We start from the raw sequence: 18,456 nt of genomic DNA, 5'->3' as shown, positions 1-18,456 counted from the left end.
GAATCTGCACAATCAAGCTGAAGGTCAGGGGAAGCATGCAGGTAATGTAAAAGGAATGCAGCCATGACAGCATGAATATAGAGAGCGCCCCGCAGACTCTAAATGGGGTTCAGTTTCCTTAGTCCGTCGCACCTACCGCTGACCCCTGCCGTCACATCGGAGCCGGTGTCATGGCAGCACGACTAAATCTGCTACAGTTTGACGCACTGTCGCTGTTGTAAAAGCGTCAAGCTCGGAGATGTCATAGTGTTGTGAGCCTCGGGTGAGCAGGGCTCGCTATTCTGTGAAAGATTACTCATTCGAGTGAAATGAATGAGTGTCACACGGTGCTAGTGACAGGAGGAAGTATAGTTGTCCACTCATTTGGGCAAAAGGACACCGAAGATCATCAGAGGAGGAAAAGCTTGTGACAGCACAGCCCATTCTGGTCAGAGGAATAATTGGCTTCAATAAACTTATGAAAACAAAAGACACGGACGCAATAAAGAATGCACTGGATTATACACATGTTTGAAACGCGATTTTATTGTGACATGATCACTGGACAGACAGGTACTGCACACTCCAAACCACACTTGTATTATTGGGCAAAGCTGAAATAACGAATGGCTGTATGTGCTGAGTAAACCGAGGGGGCAGGAGGCTTTGTGCAGGGGCTGTACATCTGCTGCTGCTCAGGCAGGGGAGGGGGCACGGCGTGGAAGCAAATATCATAACAATAAACAACACACTACTGTTGTCTCGCATAAGAATACATAAAGTGTTTACACCAACCCCTTATATAAAGTTGCATAAACCAAACTCCCACTAGCTACATATACAGTTGGTAAAATCAAACTAAGATTAAAAATAATGCAGGGTAGAGCAGGGTTTACTCCGAAGAATTAACTTAAAACAATGCACACCTTTGTTTTATCTCCAAGACCAGTTTCAAAGAAAGAAAACAAAAAAAGGAGAGAAGCTTTAGTGCTGTACACTACTCTGCTTACAGAAAGTACAGAAGATTACTGGTATCCCATAGCCCATTGGGCCACTATTAAGTGTTATAGATTGGATGCTTTTTCCTTTCATTTGTCTCTCTGACCTGAGCAAGGACCCCTTAGAAGTTGAGCCTTTCCATCTCAGAGCATTTACAATCGATTTTCTTAGATTTTGTGTCTGTATTTCACAGCTATTTGTGATGCATAAAAACCCCTTTAAGGTCAGTGTAAGACAGTCGAAAAAGGTTTGATGTAACTTGGCTTAGAGACTAAAAAAGAATGGCAAAGAGCATTTTTTATTTTAGCTTATTTTTATTAAAAAATGTGTTTCTTTACTTTCACAAAAGATAATGGCATTTTATCTGCCACACTGTGATAAAGAATGTAAGCTGTATAAAGTCCTACTCACAAGCAATATAAATTATTATTTTTTCCTCACAGCACCCATGTGTTCCTTCTGACTCAATTTTCAATGAAGAGTACAGACTGCATATAAGTGGCAGCAAAGGTAAAGTCACTTTTCAGATACTTTTTGTTGGAAAATGAAGTCATATTGAGTGGCAAAGAGTCTGAATGAAAACTTCACAACCATTCTCGAAGTTTGAACAGGCCAGCGGCAAAAACGCTTACAGATTCTGGTGTGGTCCGCCAGAAGCTGAAGTCAAAAGGTTTTGGCCAATACAAATACATGTAGGCTGGACCAATGGTTTCAGTAAGGCACTGATGAGGGAGAAGAGCCGCCCAAGAGGAGAGTCGCACAGGTCAAACAGGAGTTATGTAGAGCTTAAAGTTTGTCCTGACACCCACATGCTATACATCCCTGTACCAAACAAATCAAAAATGAAATGCAAACAAAGCAATTGTAAGAAGACAGATGTCATAGTACTGGGCCATATACATATGGTACAAACTAATTGGTAAGTGCTGTCAAAACAACCTATGTGTGCAACATGTACTTGCGGTATGAGGTGTTTCCAGTGTGACTGGATAGGACATAATGTGTTTGAGTCAATGGCGTTTAATGAGCCATATGGCCGGAGCACATAATAAGCCCATTTATTCACCTCACATTCGCTCATGCTGTACTTAAATAAAATCTCCGCACACTCTGTCAGCTGTGCAGTATCCCAGCACTTTTCATCACCATGCTTGTCTTTATTTGTGCACTCATTAAGACTCAATGCACCTGTTATCAAAATAAGGAAACCGCTTTACAGAATAAATCCACTCATAAAAGTTCATACAATGTTTATTTCACAACGTAACAATGATTGATCCCTAGATGTGTGCGTTATGGTGCTATTTAATTTTAATTTTACATTCAAACTATGAATATTTCTTCCTTTCTTGGCAGATATTTGGATTAAATTGAATGCCATATTGTGTTTCTTATATTTAAAAGATAATAAATAGGTAAATGCACACACTTACATTAAATCAGAGTGACACAGGTGATAAAAGCATATAGAGGATGTAAAAATGAAACACGCCTCAGATATTTAACATTTATTATTTAAATCAATGTGGGTGAAAAGGTCCCTGGGTGAAGACTGCTCTTTTAAGCTTCTCATGTGTTGTTTGGTGCACCCTTGGCTGGCAGTAAAGGAAATTAACCATAGAAAACACAAAATACAAGCCAAAAAGATCTCAATGGTGCCATGATGGAGGCAGTTTTAGTACGTATTTAGTACGTAGTTGTATATGATGCTAGTTGTCTTGACAAAACCTCTCCCTTTCTGTTAGAGACGACTATTGTAGCCACAGTTGCCCTGGTTAGGCTGCCAAACTGTGTAATCGTCCTCTCTGACCACCAAGCACACACTGTCCCACATTCATACATATGCAATGTGAGGGAAGTGCCTTGCCCAAGGACACAGCAACACCATGCACCGGCAACTTTTCCATCATAAGATGTCCCGCTTCACACTCTGGGCTTCTGCCATAGGGAACAAATTACGTTATTATTATTAATTAAGTAAAAAAAATAATAAGTGAAATAATAGATGTTTTTAAATTACATTATTGGCTGAATTTATTACATTTGGGAACACTTTTTATCTTGTCAGGCCAATAATGAAATAACCAGCCAATTATTACATTATCGGCCAGTACATCATTGTTACATTATTGGCTCAATATTACGTTATCGGTTCCAACATGGGCTTTGAAAATGTGGAGGATACACCTGGATTCTATTTATTGCACATCAAAATCCAGAACATATATATTGGAACGGTTTCTGCAGTAGAAGAAATGGCCAAAGTAGATAAGTCAAACATGTGTCCATTAAAGGAACAGGCTACCGTTTTTCCATACTGAGATATGTTCTGAGCTTAGACGAGTTGATACGTACCTGTGTGGTCTTTGTGCCCGTGGAAGAGCTTGGTCGCTTCTAACTTCACCCCCGTTTGGAGCTATAGAAATACATTGGGAGGGGCCAAATGCTAACAACATCTTTGGTAGTTTTGTGCGACTGAGGGCACGCACAAAGACCAGACAGGTACACATCAACTCGTCTGAGCTCAGGCAAGAACATATCTCAGTGTGAAAAATGGTGGCCTGTTCCTTTAAGCAAAATGAAGGAACAATGTAAACAATGGTTAGAAGCCCATAATAGTAGATTTTACATGATTTGTTTGCTTAAAAGTAGGTCTACATTCCCTGAAGAATTAACATTTTACTCCCTTAATTTTCGAGAGAGACGTTGGCAGCTTCATTTTCTGTCCTCTCAGTCAAGGAGTTAGGCCATGACCTCAAACAAAATCTGACACGTGACAAAACGACTAGTATAGACACCTATAATGCAAATTGTCCCTTAAAAGCTAACAGACAGATTGTAGTTGTGCAGCACACTAAACTGTCTGTTGTCTGATTTGATTCCAATATGTTACACCTCTCAAAGTGCTCTGCTGTTATGCAAGTCTTGTTTGTTGTCAATTCTGTTTGCAAAATGATTCTTGATTGGTTGCATCTGGTGGGAAGGTCTTTTTGAGGAAAAGATGAGCTTTCAGGGATGTACAGTGAGAGCTTACAAGATTGCTTGGTCCTCTTTTCTCAGGATTAGGATTGGGATTGGAATTAAACATACAGACGATCCAGCTGCGAAAAGCACCTGGTAAGCTTTGAGGAAAACATCTCCTAAGCCGCTGTGCCACTGGGATAAACAGGTACAAGCCATTCAGAGGCACGCGCCAAACACGAAATCAAACGCACAGCAGAAATTGAGCTGTCTGTCCGAGCAGGGGAGGATTGCACTTGTAAGCCAAGTCCAGTGTGCAGAACAAGAGGCATGAATAGCCGAGAAAAGTTCCCTAATCTCCCAGTCAGAGTCCAAATCCAAGAGGCTGGGGATAGTGCTCCTGCGATTTGTGAAGCCATGACGGTTATATATGCCTGTGACAATTGGATTGTTCATGGTTAACCGGTTTAGCAAGAACTGTTAAGTAACGATAGCCTGGCTTTTGTTAGCTCCTACCCAGTGGAGTGCACATGTGGATGAGATCTAGGGAAAGTCTGTAGAGTTTAATATGAGCATGAGAGTTGATAAACAAGCAACATGTATCTGAGCAGTTGGCCAGGCTGGGATTCTTTCTGCAGCGGTTAGTGACCGTGCCACATGGCAAGAAGGTCATGGGTTCGATTACCACCTGGATGGAGCCTTTCTGTGTGGAGTTTGCATGGTCTCCTGTGCCTGCGCAAGTTTCCTGTGAATATACAGTTTCCCCTACCGCTAAAAATATGTACAAAAGGTTAGGACTCCTCTGGAAAAAAGAGATTCGTATCTCGGTGGGACTGTCCTGGTTAAATAAAGGTCAGATAAATAAAATAGATTTGTGTGTGAAAATGCACTCTCTGAGCTTACTGAGGTGTTTGTGCCTGTTTAAAAAGTCTCTGTGACCTAACAGTCAACGATCAAGGAGTTCAAGAAGAAAAATATTACACACATTTCCAATACTCTGATTTTTCCACATAAAAAAAAAGCATAGCAAGGTATCAGAACTTGCCAAAACAAATTGACATATACCCAGAATAAACTACTGGGGCATAAAGAACACGTAAATGCTTTATTTGTCATTGTACAAGCATACAACAAAATAGTGTTCAGGTGTTAGTCCTGAGCCACTGCGACTGAGTCTCACCACCACTGAGGGGAACAACCCGACCAACATGTACAGTGGGGAAAAAAAGTATTTGGCCAAAATCCAATAGAATGTCTATGTGAAACTGACCAAATACTTTTTTTCCCCACTGTATGATGCTGCAGTAAAGAATAGTATTCAGGTATGATGTGATGATAGGCTAGGTTAATCAGAAGAAAATGAGGTACTCAATGGAAGCGGACACAGTGTTGCAGTTGTTCTTAATTGTTGTGTATTTGTTTTTACAGTGCGGGGGGAAGTACGTATTTACAAAATATTTACACTGTGCACATAATTGGTTGACACATTCAGTATCAGCAAAAGTTCATTGGTTTGGATTAAACCATTAAAAGCAGAGTCCAGAGTTCATTTGTAACTTGTCCGTATTGGACACGATTGAGCGAATGTAGTGTAGCTGTGTGTGTGTGGGGGAGAGGCTGCAGCGCCTCCTACCGCACCAGCAGCAAATGTTTGAGTCTTTTGGGCTTTTTCCTGAGGCTCGAGGCCTTAGCTCGCCATCCAGCATGGAAACCTGGCCTGTGCAAAACAGGACCAAGCAATCAATAACAAACAAACAAACCATCTTTACATCAAACAGCAAAGTCATAAATGCATGTACATGTCTACAGTTATGTAGCACAACCGCAATATAGACGTCGATAAATCTCGAGTACTCTTAAAATACGCACGTATCAATTCTTTAAAAAATAAACAGTGTGGATACACATAATGCAACAGCCGAGCCAGCGCCAGCACCAGCTGATTGATTCAAAACAATAGGAAGCGTTAGCGTAACACTCACCAGTTCCACTGTTCGTAAGTGCTCAAAATCATACAAAAACGCTGGTTCACAGCGGCGGAGGCGTCTAAAGGGATTGACAGGCATAACAGTTAGCGATCGGTAAAATGAAGCAAGCAAAGAACGGGTTTTAGATCGCATACCTGCAGCAGCTCATTACCCGGCGCGTCCCACACCTACTCAGCCATCTTTGTTAGACTGACAGCGTCGCAAATCTCAACCCACTGGCAGAAATCTCGCGAGAGTTTAGGCCTAGTGCTAAGGCAGAGACGGACCAGGAGCGGATGTTACAAACATGTTTTTGGAGGTAGGTGGGCGAAATCGTAGCACCCAGAAGAAACCTGGCTGGCTTCCTTCAGTGCTCCTCTGAAACGGTGCAGCGCCTCCTGGGTTTGTCCTTGTTTCAGAGCGTGGTGTTCAGCACTGGTCAGCTCCACCTCCTCCTTCCTCTTCCTCCTGCGCAGCTCCCTCCGCTCCACAACAGTCTTTCACCATCTCCTTGTTTCTTCCTTCCTTGTTTCCTGTAGCTCCTCTTGTGACGCCTCCACTGTGCTGTCTTTTTTATTAGTTTAATTTACGTAAAAAGAGTAAAAAGCTGGTTCTAACGCAACACCTACAGGTTACATTGTTTCAAAATTCAAATGAATCGTAATTGGTAAGCTTCTCTGCTCTCTTCACTTAAGTCTTTCCAGTTTTCTTTAGTGTTCGATGCTTATGTAAATCAGACTTTATAATACAAGCTCGAGCATGAAATGTCCTCCTCTCAAATGTAAGGTTCACTGGGTTAAGTCAGTGCTATTGTCATTACAAGTGGAAATGCTGCATGCTCGACTGCCCGAGTGCCTTACGGTAATACGGTAATAATGAAAGAAACATCATTTGTAAAGGGGTTTAACATCAGTGGCTTCCTTTATGTTTCTGAAATGAACGCTATGGATTCAGATGAAGGGCGGGAGCCTATGTCCTTGTGTAAAACCACACATAACAGTAAATCCACATTGAACTCTGTCATTAGAGTTAGTGAATCAGTGACTTACTCTGATGACTTTTTCCTGTTACGTTTTGAGGATTTGAACAGGGGCTGTGCAGTTCATCAAAATTAACATACACTTTATAGATGATGCATTAACTACAATTAAAAATAAATCCCCCAGCAATGAAAGTGTTTGAATGCAACTCATAGAGGGGCATGTGATCAGTGGAGCTCCACTTCTCCACAGGAAATGACGTCATCTTAAACTAATCCAAACTAACCCTAATCCTAACCTTAAAGAGAGACAACCCCCACCTTCCAGAGCGTCAAGCCTGAAAATGTCACACACACAAAAAGAGGCGTGGCTTACTGAGTCCGAGAAAGTGTGGGGCGAGTGAGGGCTGGGAGGGGTCTAGGGCTGTGATTGACAGGCCTGAGTCACTTAACCTGAATGCATCCACACTGCACCCGCTACTCGTGAACGAAGTCCAAGCATGGGGTTCTGACAGCAAGCTAGCTTGTTTAGCGACATATTCCACTGGGACAACTCTCAGCGCTCTCTGCACACAAGAGAGGCCTGAGACTGCTTTGAGGCGCTGGGTTATTTTTTTAGGGTGATTTCATTGGCTTAGCATTGAGCTAAAGTGGCACGAGACGTTCTGCTGTAGTCTATGTAGGCATGTGAAATGTAGCTCAGTGTCCCCAGCAGAGAATGTGTGAGGTATAGAGACGGAATTATTATGTATTACAAAGCTTTTTACAGTAAAGTGCACAAAACATGTCACATAAAAGCAGTGTCTTGAAAATATAGATTGCAAGAACATTGCTATCTCTCCCCAATAAAACACATTTCTGATGTGTAAAGAGCCCATCGTAAAACGTTGCAAACTCCAGCAGCAGGGACAGTGCCAGAGTCTTTTCTGTATCAAAGATGCTACGATACTAACGAGTGCTCTCAGGTAAACAGCCCTCTCCCCCCACTCCCCCCCCCACTGGAGGCAGGGCCGTGTGTGGGAGGGGAACAAACGGCAGCCGCGAAATTCATATGCTGAAGGCGTTTTAACGCTGAGGACGCCACACAGGCGTTTTCTGGGCACAAAGACAGGATTTAAACAAATATACACTTAACTGTGGCCCGACTACAGTATGCACAGGGGCTTCAAGCTAAAAAGTTTGGTAGCCACTGTTGTAGACAACACTATTAGATACCCATTTATACAATGTATCTGCAAAATAATGTGGATTTTTAAGGACAGTGGAGTTAAAAAAAGGCATCTTATTGATGTTAATTTTTTTTTTTTAAATGTTGTGGGGAGAAAATTGGAGGTGACAATGGTAATTTCCTGGAGGTGTGGAGCTCCACTGATCACATGACTTTCTATCGGCTGCATTCAGACCTCTTGCAAAACAATTGACCTGCAATGGGCCAATTCAGTGCTGCGCTGTGGGTGGGGTAAGAGCACATGCTCTCCAGCTACCCCCTCTCCCATGCCCGCACCCTATAGGAACGACCTGGAAGTCAATAATGCTAACACTATTCACTGACTGTGAACAAGATGGAGTTCATGCTTGCAAAGCTCCAAGAATGCGACATCATCGAGTGCAAAGACGCAGACGGCAACCTCCCCCAGTGCTCAGTGCGCGATCCAAGGCCGGTTATATGTCCATGTGCGGTGGAAGTACTTGAATTCTTTGTATTTCATACCATCCAGAGACACAACAGCGGCAGCAGAGCATATAGGACCGAAAATCTTGCTCGCTCTTCCAAATCCTTGAAGTGATACGCCCCTAGCCGGGCCATGGGCCTTATATGTTTTGTACAGTTTGAGTGTTTTTACGTGTGACCTGTAACTACCTCTTTTATTATGTTTTTATTTATTCAAATGGCAGAAAGTTATTACAGGAACAGGCCACTGTTTTCCATACTGAGATATGCTACTACCTGAGCTTAGACGAGTTGATGCATACCTGTCTGGTTTTTGTGCATGACCTCAGCCAAACCATAGACTGTAAAAAATAATACACAATGTCTGCTCACTCCTCCCCGTCCTCTCCGCCATAATAACCACGTTCAAAAGGGAATCCATGCTGGATTTGCAGACTTCTCCTTCCCAGCTCTGACGAAGCATGTTCCTAAAAAGGGCATAAGGGCGAGATCTACACTGTAGACTCAGCCCTCGCGGGGCGCATAGGTCAGTTGTAACAACGGCCGCACTATTAGCTCTGATGCTAACGGCCTGTCAATCAAAGTCTGGCCCTCATTAGTATGTAAGGTTTCTAAAATGTTTGTTACGCAAACCCGCCTGGTCCCTTTAATTGCAACTACCCCAGCGTTATCACAGAAGGAATATCTATCTGTAGAAAGTTTTTTAAAAATTATGCACCAGGCTTTACAGTTGTTTAGAACATGCGTAAGTTGCAATGCTTTCTAATGGAAAACTAGCTTTTTTGCCCCCTAGCACTGCTTCATGAACGGTCATGAACCAGTGCAACCAGCAGACATTGAAGTTAGAAGTGGCCAAGCTCTTCCAGGTTTTCCCTATTTAAATATGGTTACGTGACGATCCAAGTAAGTGCTTTATTGTCATTGTACAAGTGTAAAACGAAATAGAGTTCAGGTGTTAGTCCTGAGCTGCTGTGGCTGAGCCGCGCTGCCACTGTGTATTAACCTGACCCGTATGACCTTGGACGTCGGGGAAACTGTAGCACTCAGAAGAAACCTGGCTGGCTGCCCTCTGTCTCCTCTGACCCTCTGAAGTGGTGCAGTGCCTCCTGGGTTTGTCCCTGTTTCAGAGCGTGGTGTCCTGCACTGGTCAGCTCCACCTCCTTCCTTCCTCTTCCTCCTGCAGCTCCCTCCGCTCCACAACAGTCCAGTCACCATGTCTCATTTGTCCCTTCCTTGTTTCCTGTAGCTCCTCTTGTGATGCCTTCACTGTGCTGCAGGTGCAGCTTTAGGTGCCTCTTCAGTGTCTCAGAAGAAGACATATGTAGGTCTAAAATGGGTTTAGCTGTCACCAAACGTGACAAAAGTGAAAAACACAGTGGAACACAGAAACCACAAATGTAGTTCGCAGAAAAACGTAAAAAGTTACGCTGTACCAGGAGTAAGGGAGGTCGCTTCATGAGTTCATTCATTCAAAAATCATGTTTCACTACTTTCAACAATTTTCAAGATTGACACTTTTCTTTTGAACGCAATCTGTTCTTATTTTCATATCTTGAGGCCCATAGGCTCTTTAGAAAGTTATGGCGTATAAGACCTATATACTGATGCACATGCTTCTTGTATGCTAAATGTAATTCAGATCCTATACAACAACTATACATTAATTCAAAGCGGAGCAGGACATCGCAAATTGACTCCTCTCATTTTGCACACTGCACCTCTTTATCGTGTTGTAAACTTATTGTGTTTTGATTAATTTCAAATTGCTTGCCTTGCTTCAGTAGAGTGTGAAATGCACTTTCCCTTTTGTAGTTTTTCAATTTCTCTCATTGTAAGCGCGGGGGGATTGAGGCGGGTACTGAGTGGGCACGGAGAATGAACACATGGATGTCTGGTGTAATTATGAAAGTGAAGTATTAGGACGGGCAGAGCCTTCACCAACTATAATTCATCAAACATGGTCTTAATTAAATTGTTTACACAGATGTCTGCAAGCTGCCTTCCTCCTACGGCCGCCTTTCATCATAACGTCACCATATTATTAGCAAAGAATAAAGTTCCTAAAAAGCCATTCAGTGCACCTTATGGTCTCTTCTAATGTTGCTTCTGAGGAATGCAGACGTAAGCTTACGACATTTCTGCAGCCTCAAAAGTATGAATGGCTTTGGCTGATAACCGTGTTGAGATTCTGGACACTTTTTGACCAGAATATGTAACATGGGGATCTAATCTGAACCTTATTTCCTAAATAACAGCATAGGTGCCAGAGGACATTTGCCCACTCCTCCTCTGAGCGTGGTGGTGACGTGTGATTTAGCCTGAGGAGACCTGCAGTTAGCGTTGGAGCATACCGGGCTGTCAACACATAATTGATAGCTGACACACACAACAGGTGTTTATGACTGTCATTCTGCAGTTTCCCAAGCAGATGCCAAATGCCTTTTAGAACAAGTATTTGGTATGTCTGTGTAGAACCCGGTGATAAGGCTGCCAAGGTGATCAAGTTCTTATAATATTGTGAATACGAGTTTTAGTAGTTTATTTAAGTTTAATTATTCATGCACAGAATTAGATGTTGATTCCATGTTTATGTTTTAACCTCTTAACCCCCATCAGAACCGAGCACATTTTCTCCAGTTTGGCTTCACCCAAATCTTAAAGCCTCTTTTAAAAAAAAAAAATCTCAAAATATTGACAAAATGAAGCTGAAAACGCAAAAAACTCACAAAAAATATTACAAAAACTCAACAAAAATGTGACAAAAATGTGACAAAAACTCAACAAAAATGTTAGCCTAGCTAACGCCAGACTAAAATCACAAGTGATATTTAGTCTGGGGACCACCAATTCATTTTCTCATAGGAGAGGTGTGGTTTACGATCGTCCATAGCCGTAGCCACAGCCAATCGAATCATCGTATGAGATTACGTACGACGTACCCACTGTAAACTTTCGAGCTAAACTATTTAGAACAAGGTCTAAAGCTTGATCAAAAAATAGAGTCGCATCTGCTGCTGTCATGTTTGATCCGTAAATAAACTACAAGCTTCCGTATATCGAATAGCACGTTATCGTCTTGCCTTTCCTCCTCGTTCTGTGATTGGTTCCCAAATCCATGCACAAAAATATGACAAAAACTCAACAAAAATATGACAAAAACTCAACAAAAATGTGACAAAAACTCAACAAAAATGTGACAAAAACTCAACAAAAATGTGATAAAAACTCAACAAAAATATGACAAAAATGTAACAAAAGTGATGAAAGTGCAACAAAAAAAGTGTAAAAAATTAGATGGAAAAAGAACATGAAAAAAGCAAACAAAAACACGGCAACAGCAGGAGGAAAAAGATCCCTTTAGGTCGGTTTTGTAGGTCTTAGCTTTCAAATGAGGCATTACCCTGGACTATAGGGTAACACCTCATTTGAACTCCAGTCCAGAAACTTTTAGATTTGGGTAAAGCCAAAGTAGAGACAATGCACTCGGTTAAGGCGTTAGGTAAGAGGCTAAAATCATACTAACATACAGAATAATCAACAATTATAATTATTATTACAGCTATATAATTAGCAGTGATTGCCTATTATTATGATTATGATTATTATGATTATTATAAAAAGGATATGCAATGAGGCGCCAGTGGAAAGTCAGGGCTCAGTGCTGTTTCTCTTTTTAGCCAGTAACAAAACAAGCGAATCTTTACATACTGAGTCACAGCCGGCCGATGCTATGGAGGAATGCACCCTCTGTCTCCATCAGTCTCCTTTATTAGGCCTGAAATCAGTGAGCTTGGGCTGCCCTCATTCCCATTGTTATCTGAGGGCTTAAGAGCTCTGTGCCTGTTCCCGGCCGCCTTTCACCCGGTCACACTCTAAACAAACACATGAGCAGCCAACACACAGGCTTTCCCCACAGCCCGCAACACAGAGAGACGGACTTTAGTGGGGGATTTAGGAAATATCTGCAGACAATTTCTGTTACTGATGGTCAAAGCCCTCCCAGAATAGCAACGGTCTGTGTGTGGTATACTAAGCCAATTATTTGTGCGAAGAGAAGCGCTAAACTTTGAAAATTAATCCAGAAAGGCATGTTTCTATTGAATTCAAATCTGGAGCCCACAAATCAATCAATTAAAACTGGAAATATCAGCAATAATAAAGAGAAAATCACTTCTCCTCATTGACGTTGAGTTATAGGGTTAAGCATTACATAGACAGTTTGTTATCGTAAACTTCAACTACAACAGTTTAGATTCTTTATTCTTTATTCTTTATTCTTTATTAGGATCCCCATTAGCGCCCAAAAGTGGTTGCTAGTCTTCCTGGGGTCCTGACACAGTATAAAATTACAAAACAATTAAAATAGAATACATGAATGTTTCACATTTCATATAATCATGCAGCCTCATAGGACACATATAACACACAGTGACTATGCTCACATGTACTGAGCTAATTGACTTTTTACCTTCAGCTTAAAGTGTGGTTTATGCTCTGTTCTGAGCTCATGAGCATGAGATGAGTGCTTCATACTTTATACCATGTATTATAGAAAAAGTTATTAAATAAATAATGCGTCAATTTTAGACAGTATACAGGTGAAACTCGGAAAATTAGAATATTGTTCAAATGTTCATTTATTTCTGTAATTCAACTTAAAGTGTGAAACTAATATATGATATAAATTCATTACATGCAAAGTGACATATGTCAAGCCTTTATTTGTTATAATTTAGATGATTATGGATTACAGTCTATTTTCAAAATATACATTTATATATATATATATATATATATATATATATATATATATATATATATATATTTTTTTTTTTTTTTTCTTATTTTATTTTATTATTATTTTTTTTTGGGGGGGGTTACAAGCTGAGCCATAATAATCACAATTATAACAAATACAGGCTATACATATGTCACTTAACATGTGTTGAGTCGATCATATATTAATTTCACAGTTTAAGTGGAATAACAGAAATGAATGCACTTTTTAACGATATTGAAATTTTCCAATTTTCACCTGTAGGACTTTTCCAGATTCTTTACTTTTTTTAATTTTTTTGTACTAGTCATTCACTACATTCCCCAATTGTAAAATTTAAATTGTATTTCAATGTTATTGCATGATAATGTTGCTTATATTAAATTTCAATTTTTTTCAGCGGAAAAAATCATTTCAGCCAAATACTTTTTTTCCCCCCCCACTGTATAAGCAAAGAAAAAAAGCAAAACCCTTCCTTAGTGCCATGGTTCCTCCCCTTTCTTGTGTTGTTATATAAAGTATAAGAATGTATCGTATGTAAGATTAATACAAATGAAGGCGTGTGTAATTATATTTTAAAGCTACTGTAGAAATATGAACTGATTAGCCTCGTGGTCATTTTATTAAACACGTTACACGCACTTTCATACGTACGTGACATTCTGACGACATGAAACCAATTACACTTTGTGCACCCTTTGTGTCCGTGTAAAATGCCCACTGTCTCTCATGAAATAGGAGACGATGCATTAGCCGTCAGCTTTTACTGGCGATGTGACCTCAAGAAAAAGAAGAGATAATGATCTAGTGCTGGGGACACATCATTATTAGTTAAAATGCAGCTTGTCATTGTGTGCAGTGACGGTCAGCTCAAGACAGAGGATTGAGGGCGGCTAAATGAAGACAGAAAAGGGTGAATGTGACATGTCTCAAATGCTGTGATGAAGTTTGGAGAGTGTGCAAAATTAAAGTCAACATGATTAAAATGATGACAGTCTTTTGCTTACCCGCTATGCCCTCCCCCTCTCTCCAATAAATGAAATGGCTGTTTTGTTGGTTCACTTATCATCCACCGAAGTGAATTGCAGAGGTGCCATTTGCATAAAGGCCAAGTGACATATTGCACATTTATAAAAGACACACATGATTGCACCGGTCTGCACTCACCTCGCAGCAGAATAAAGAGGCCTGACAGAAGCAGAACTCATATAATTATGTAGGGAAAAAATGTATCTTTAAAGTAAGCATATCCTTACAACAAAGTATTGTGCTCCTTACTTAAAATGGTGAGTTTGGATCTTTTAACATGTACATTCCCAGACAATGAATAAAAAATGTTTTTTTTTAAACATAATTTATAACAGACAATAAAAAGTAGGTACCATTAGTAAAAGAGAATCATCGCCAAGGTGAGAAACTAAATTATTACTAATAGTTCAAAAAATGTGTTCTGTTAAATAGCCTACAAGTATAGTAAGTGCAGCCACTGCTATATGATAATACAAAAATACATTTTTTGACAATTATTATTGACCTGAAACCCTAAGCAACCAATGTCATTGGCATTGTAATCAAGTGGCTAAGATTGGATGGCATGTTTTACATTTAACCCTCGTCAACAACGGCATATTATTTAAGATGAGATGTAATCATTACCCCCGTTATTACACAAGGCTATGCAGGTCCTTTGGCTGAATGACAGAGACAAGATTATGTATTTACACTTCATTTGTTGTTGTGACATATTTGTTCGCAGATAAAGGCAGCGTTGTTTCCAGTTCAACCCTTGTTTTGTGGTCCATTTTCAAAGCCCCCACTCCTCTCGACAGGCATCTGCCGGGCCCACGTCATTTTGTACCGTAATTGTTCATTTGATGTCCACTGATGTCCATGAAAGCTCCCTCAGGGAGAACCGGTCGCAGAAGAGGCGAGAAAATCAGAGTCGACCGAGGCTCGGTGAGCCGCCCAAGTCGGCCCAGCAGCTGAGGCCAATTTACAAGTTTCAAGTAGCACACACACAAAAAAGGGAGACCCTCCATCAGCAGAGATCTACCTATAAAAATAACGAGGATCCACTTAAACTGCAATTCACACACTAAATAAACTATAGAGAAGAGTTTAATGTATCATACCAAGTGCTTGTTGTCTTAGCACGCCACCAGGACCAACAGGTCCAGCCGGGCCACCATCAGCTTGTTTACACATTACCCCATTAGTCATACACAAGAGCCTCTAGCAAAACAAGACAACCTAAACTCAGTGAGGATGCCTGCAGCATCCTTCCCTACCTCCCATTTTGCGGCCATGATAGCCCTGTTCCAGTGCAGAGTTCAGGTGAGGGGCATAAGCTGGATAAAACCCACCCCACAACAGTGTCATTTAGGTATTTATGCAACATAATCAATTGCATTACTTTCATAAAATAATTGAGTAAAAATGAATAAACTGTACAGTTATGTGCAGTGAGTATATTTTGGGCAAGCATATTAGCTAGCTTGTTACGTAAAGTATGCTCATATCTCGGCCTGTAGGGGGTCCATGGCACAGTGCTTACCAGACTTTCACCTGTTTGAGAGTAAAGCTATTTCCGTGCCGGCCTCTCAGGGGTTGTTAGCGGCTCTGATCCCTTTGTCCATTAGAGACACACCGCATTTTTGGCTTAATACAACTGGACCCCAGCTAATGGCAGCAAATAGCCCTGTCGGCTACATGACAGCAGCTGAGAACAATACTTAATGTTGACATCACTTGCTATAAAGGTCTATTTCTGGTTGCTTCCTTTTATAGTGAGCTGCTGGAAATTGCATTCGGGACTCCCCAGACAAAGCACGTATAAAAGCTTTGTATGAGACTGGTGGATCTGTGTGCTCGGGAATAACTTCCAATCCCTCCTGTCTCTCCACTTGTTTCTTCTTCTGCAACAAGTACAGACTCGTCTCTCCAATCCCTTAACAACATGGCGCCGAAGAAGATTGAACCCAAAAAGCCGGAGCCGAAAAAGCCAGAGCCGAAGAAAGAAGCAACTCCACCAGCTAAACCCGCACCAGCACCGGAGCCTGAGCCAGAAGCCCCGAAGGAACCGGATTTCGATCCCAAAAGCATCACCATCGAGTACACCTCCGACCAGATCGAGGAGTTCAAGGAAGCTTTTACTTTGTTTGACCGCACACCGACTGGGGAGATGAAGATTACCTATGCGCAGTGCGGAGACGTGATGCGCGCCCTGGGACAGAACCCGACCAACGCAGACGTGCTGAAGGTGCTCGGGAAGCCGCGGCCGGAGGACATGAGCACAAAGATGGTGGACTTTGAAACCTTCCTGCCCATGCTCCAGCACATATCTCGAGCTAAAGACAAGGGGAATTTTGAGGATTTCGTGGAGGGGCTACGAGTTTTTGACAAGGAAGGCAACGGAACCATCATGGGTGCAGAGTTGAGACACGTGTTGGCGACCCTGGGGGAGAGGATGACAGAAGATGAGGTGGACAGACTGATGGCCGGACAGGAGGACGCAAACGGGTGCATTAACTACTCCTCTTTTGTTAGACATATCCTCTCTGGTTAGATGTAGGAATCAGATGCACTGAACTTGAAGTACTCGGATGGCATTCGGCTTTTAAAAATGGAAAATATGAACTGAAATTATGGCTCTCTAGATATCAAAAGACAATACTAAACAATAAAGGATGTGGGAAAATACTGTGTGAGTCATCTTTTATTATGCCATGTAAATGAAAGTATGGTTCTTAATTCTCTATACACCGAAACAGTCAACCGTCATAATATCAATTAACAAATGGTCATGGAAATAAGTACAAGGGAGGAATTTTCTTTTACATGTAGCCTCAATTTGCATTTTTATACAGATTATGTGGATATTACATTTTCATCAATTTCAATCATTTATTATTACAAATAAATGGCCACAAGTTCCCATTCCTGCAGTTTTCACTACAATTAAACAGCAGAAAGAATCCAGCAAATCAGACTCTCTTATATTAACCGACTAGACAATTGTCTTGAACAGTTTGTTCCACCACACACTCACTGAGTTCACCAGTTCACTGAAGTTAAAGAATGGTTGTCCAAACAGGACAACTCTGCTGTGCAAAGGAAAAGCAAAACGAGTCAGTGCCGCTGCAGAGCATCACCAAACACCACTGCACTTCCTTAAGTGCGCATCCCCGCACCCCTCACGCCCCCGTCTCTATACATTCTTGTGATTACAGAAAACAATAGGATTTGGTCTAACTAAAAATAGGATTCTCTCTCACGCAGAGACGCTGTGAACAGTTGAGCATGTTTTTGTTTTTGTGTTAAAGGGCCAGCTGTCGTCAGGACTAAGGCCTCTTTGGTTTGCAAAATACAGCCCTGAGCTCACCGGCTGACAAATACCAGACAGGTGCGAAAAGTGTGCGCTCTGTACAAAGCTTGACAAGGTTTTAGACTTTGTATCAGACCATGGTATTTTGGAGAGTTTCAAAAGAATAAATAATTCAATAAATCATAAAAGTTTTGTACTGCATATTAGCTTGAAACATGAATAACCAGTAGAATTTTTTTCCATTACTTTCTATGGTATTCAAATTGTATTCATCTCAAAAACCTTTGTCAGAACAAATCTTTTTTTTTTTACAATTTTCAGTTCAGTTCATTTTAGAATCATGTTATGATTTCACTTTGAGGGCAGGGGGCTATACAACTCTCAGTTTTGGAAAGCAATCTTCAAACAGAAAATCATACCAAACAGGATGTGGGTGACTGCATCGGGGTCCGGGTAGTGTAAAAACCACGATCAGCTGCTCTTCGAGGACAAAAACTATTTAAATGGAAGACGCAGAACTCCAAAAGGCCCTATGCGGGCGACTAACATCAGTCAGGAGGGCAATAGAAGCTCCGAGGGAGTCTGATTGTAAAGATAAACGTCCTTTATTGGTACAGGGACGCCAACACATTTCGGCCTCTTCATCACGGCCAGTAAATCTGCTGTAGCCGTTTAGGAGTTATGTGTCTTTAATAAAATCATAAATGTCGAACCTGATTAGTTTCACAAACCTGACACATTCATCTCATGGTTGAAAGTCCTTTCATCTGACCAACATCCAGCACATGACATTGACTA

The 18,456-nt window shown here is 41.2% G+C and overlaps 1 protein-coding gene across 1 annotated transcript; it reads left to right on the top strand.

The window, feature by feature from the left end:
• Positions 1–16,215: 16,215 nt before the first annotated feature.
• Positions 16,216–17,015, top strand: LOC306959824 (myosin light chain 3). Its single transcript, XM_079552048.1, has one exon. The coding sequence runs from the start codon at positions 16,291–16,293 to the stop codon at positions 16,897–16,899; it is 609 nt and encodes a 202-aa protein (XP_079408174.1). The 5' UTR covers positions 16,216–16,290; the 3' UTR covers positions 16,900–17,015.
• Positions 17,016–18,456: the final 1,441 nt, after the last annotated feature.

The sequence above is a fragment of the Gobius niger genome (genome assembly GCF_951799975.1).
Source record: "Gobius niger genome assembly, chromosome: 2".
Classification (NCBI taxonomy): domain Eukaryota; kingdom Metazoa; phylum Chordata; class Actinopteri; order Gobiiformes; family Gobiidae; genus Gobius; species Gobius niger.
The sequence above is the reverse complement of the archived record's forward strand: the minus strand, read 5'-3'. Positions and strand labels throughout refer to the sequence as shown.

Excerpts from the sequence above, each read along its gene's own strand:
- LOC306959824 (XM_079552048.1), top strand. The coding sequence starts at position 16,291 with ATGGCGCCGAAGAAGATTGAACCCAAAAAGCCGGAGCCGAAAAAGCCA.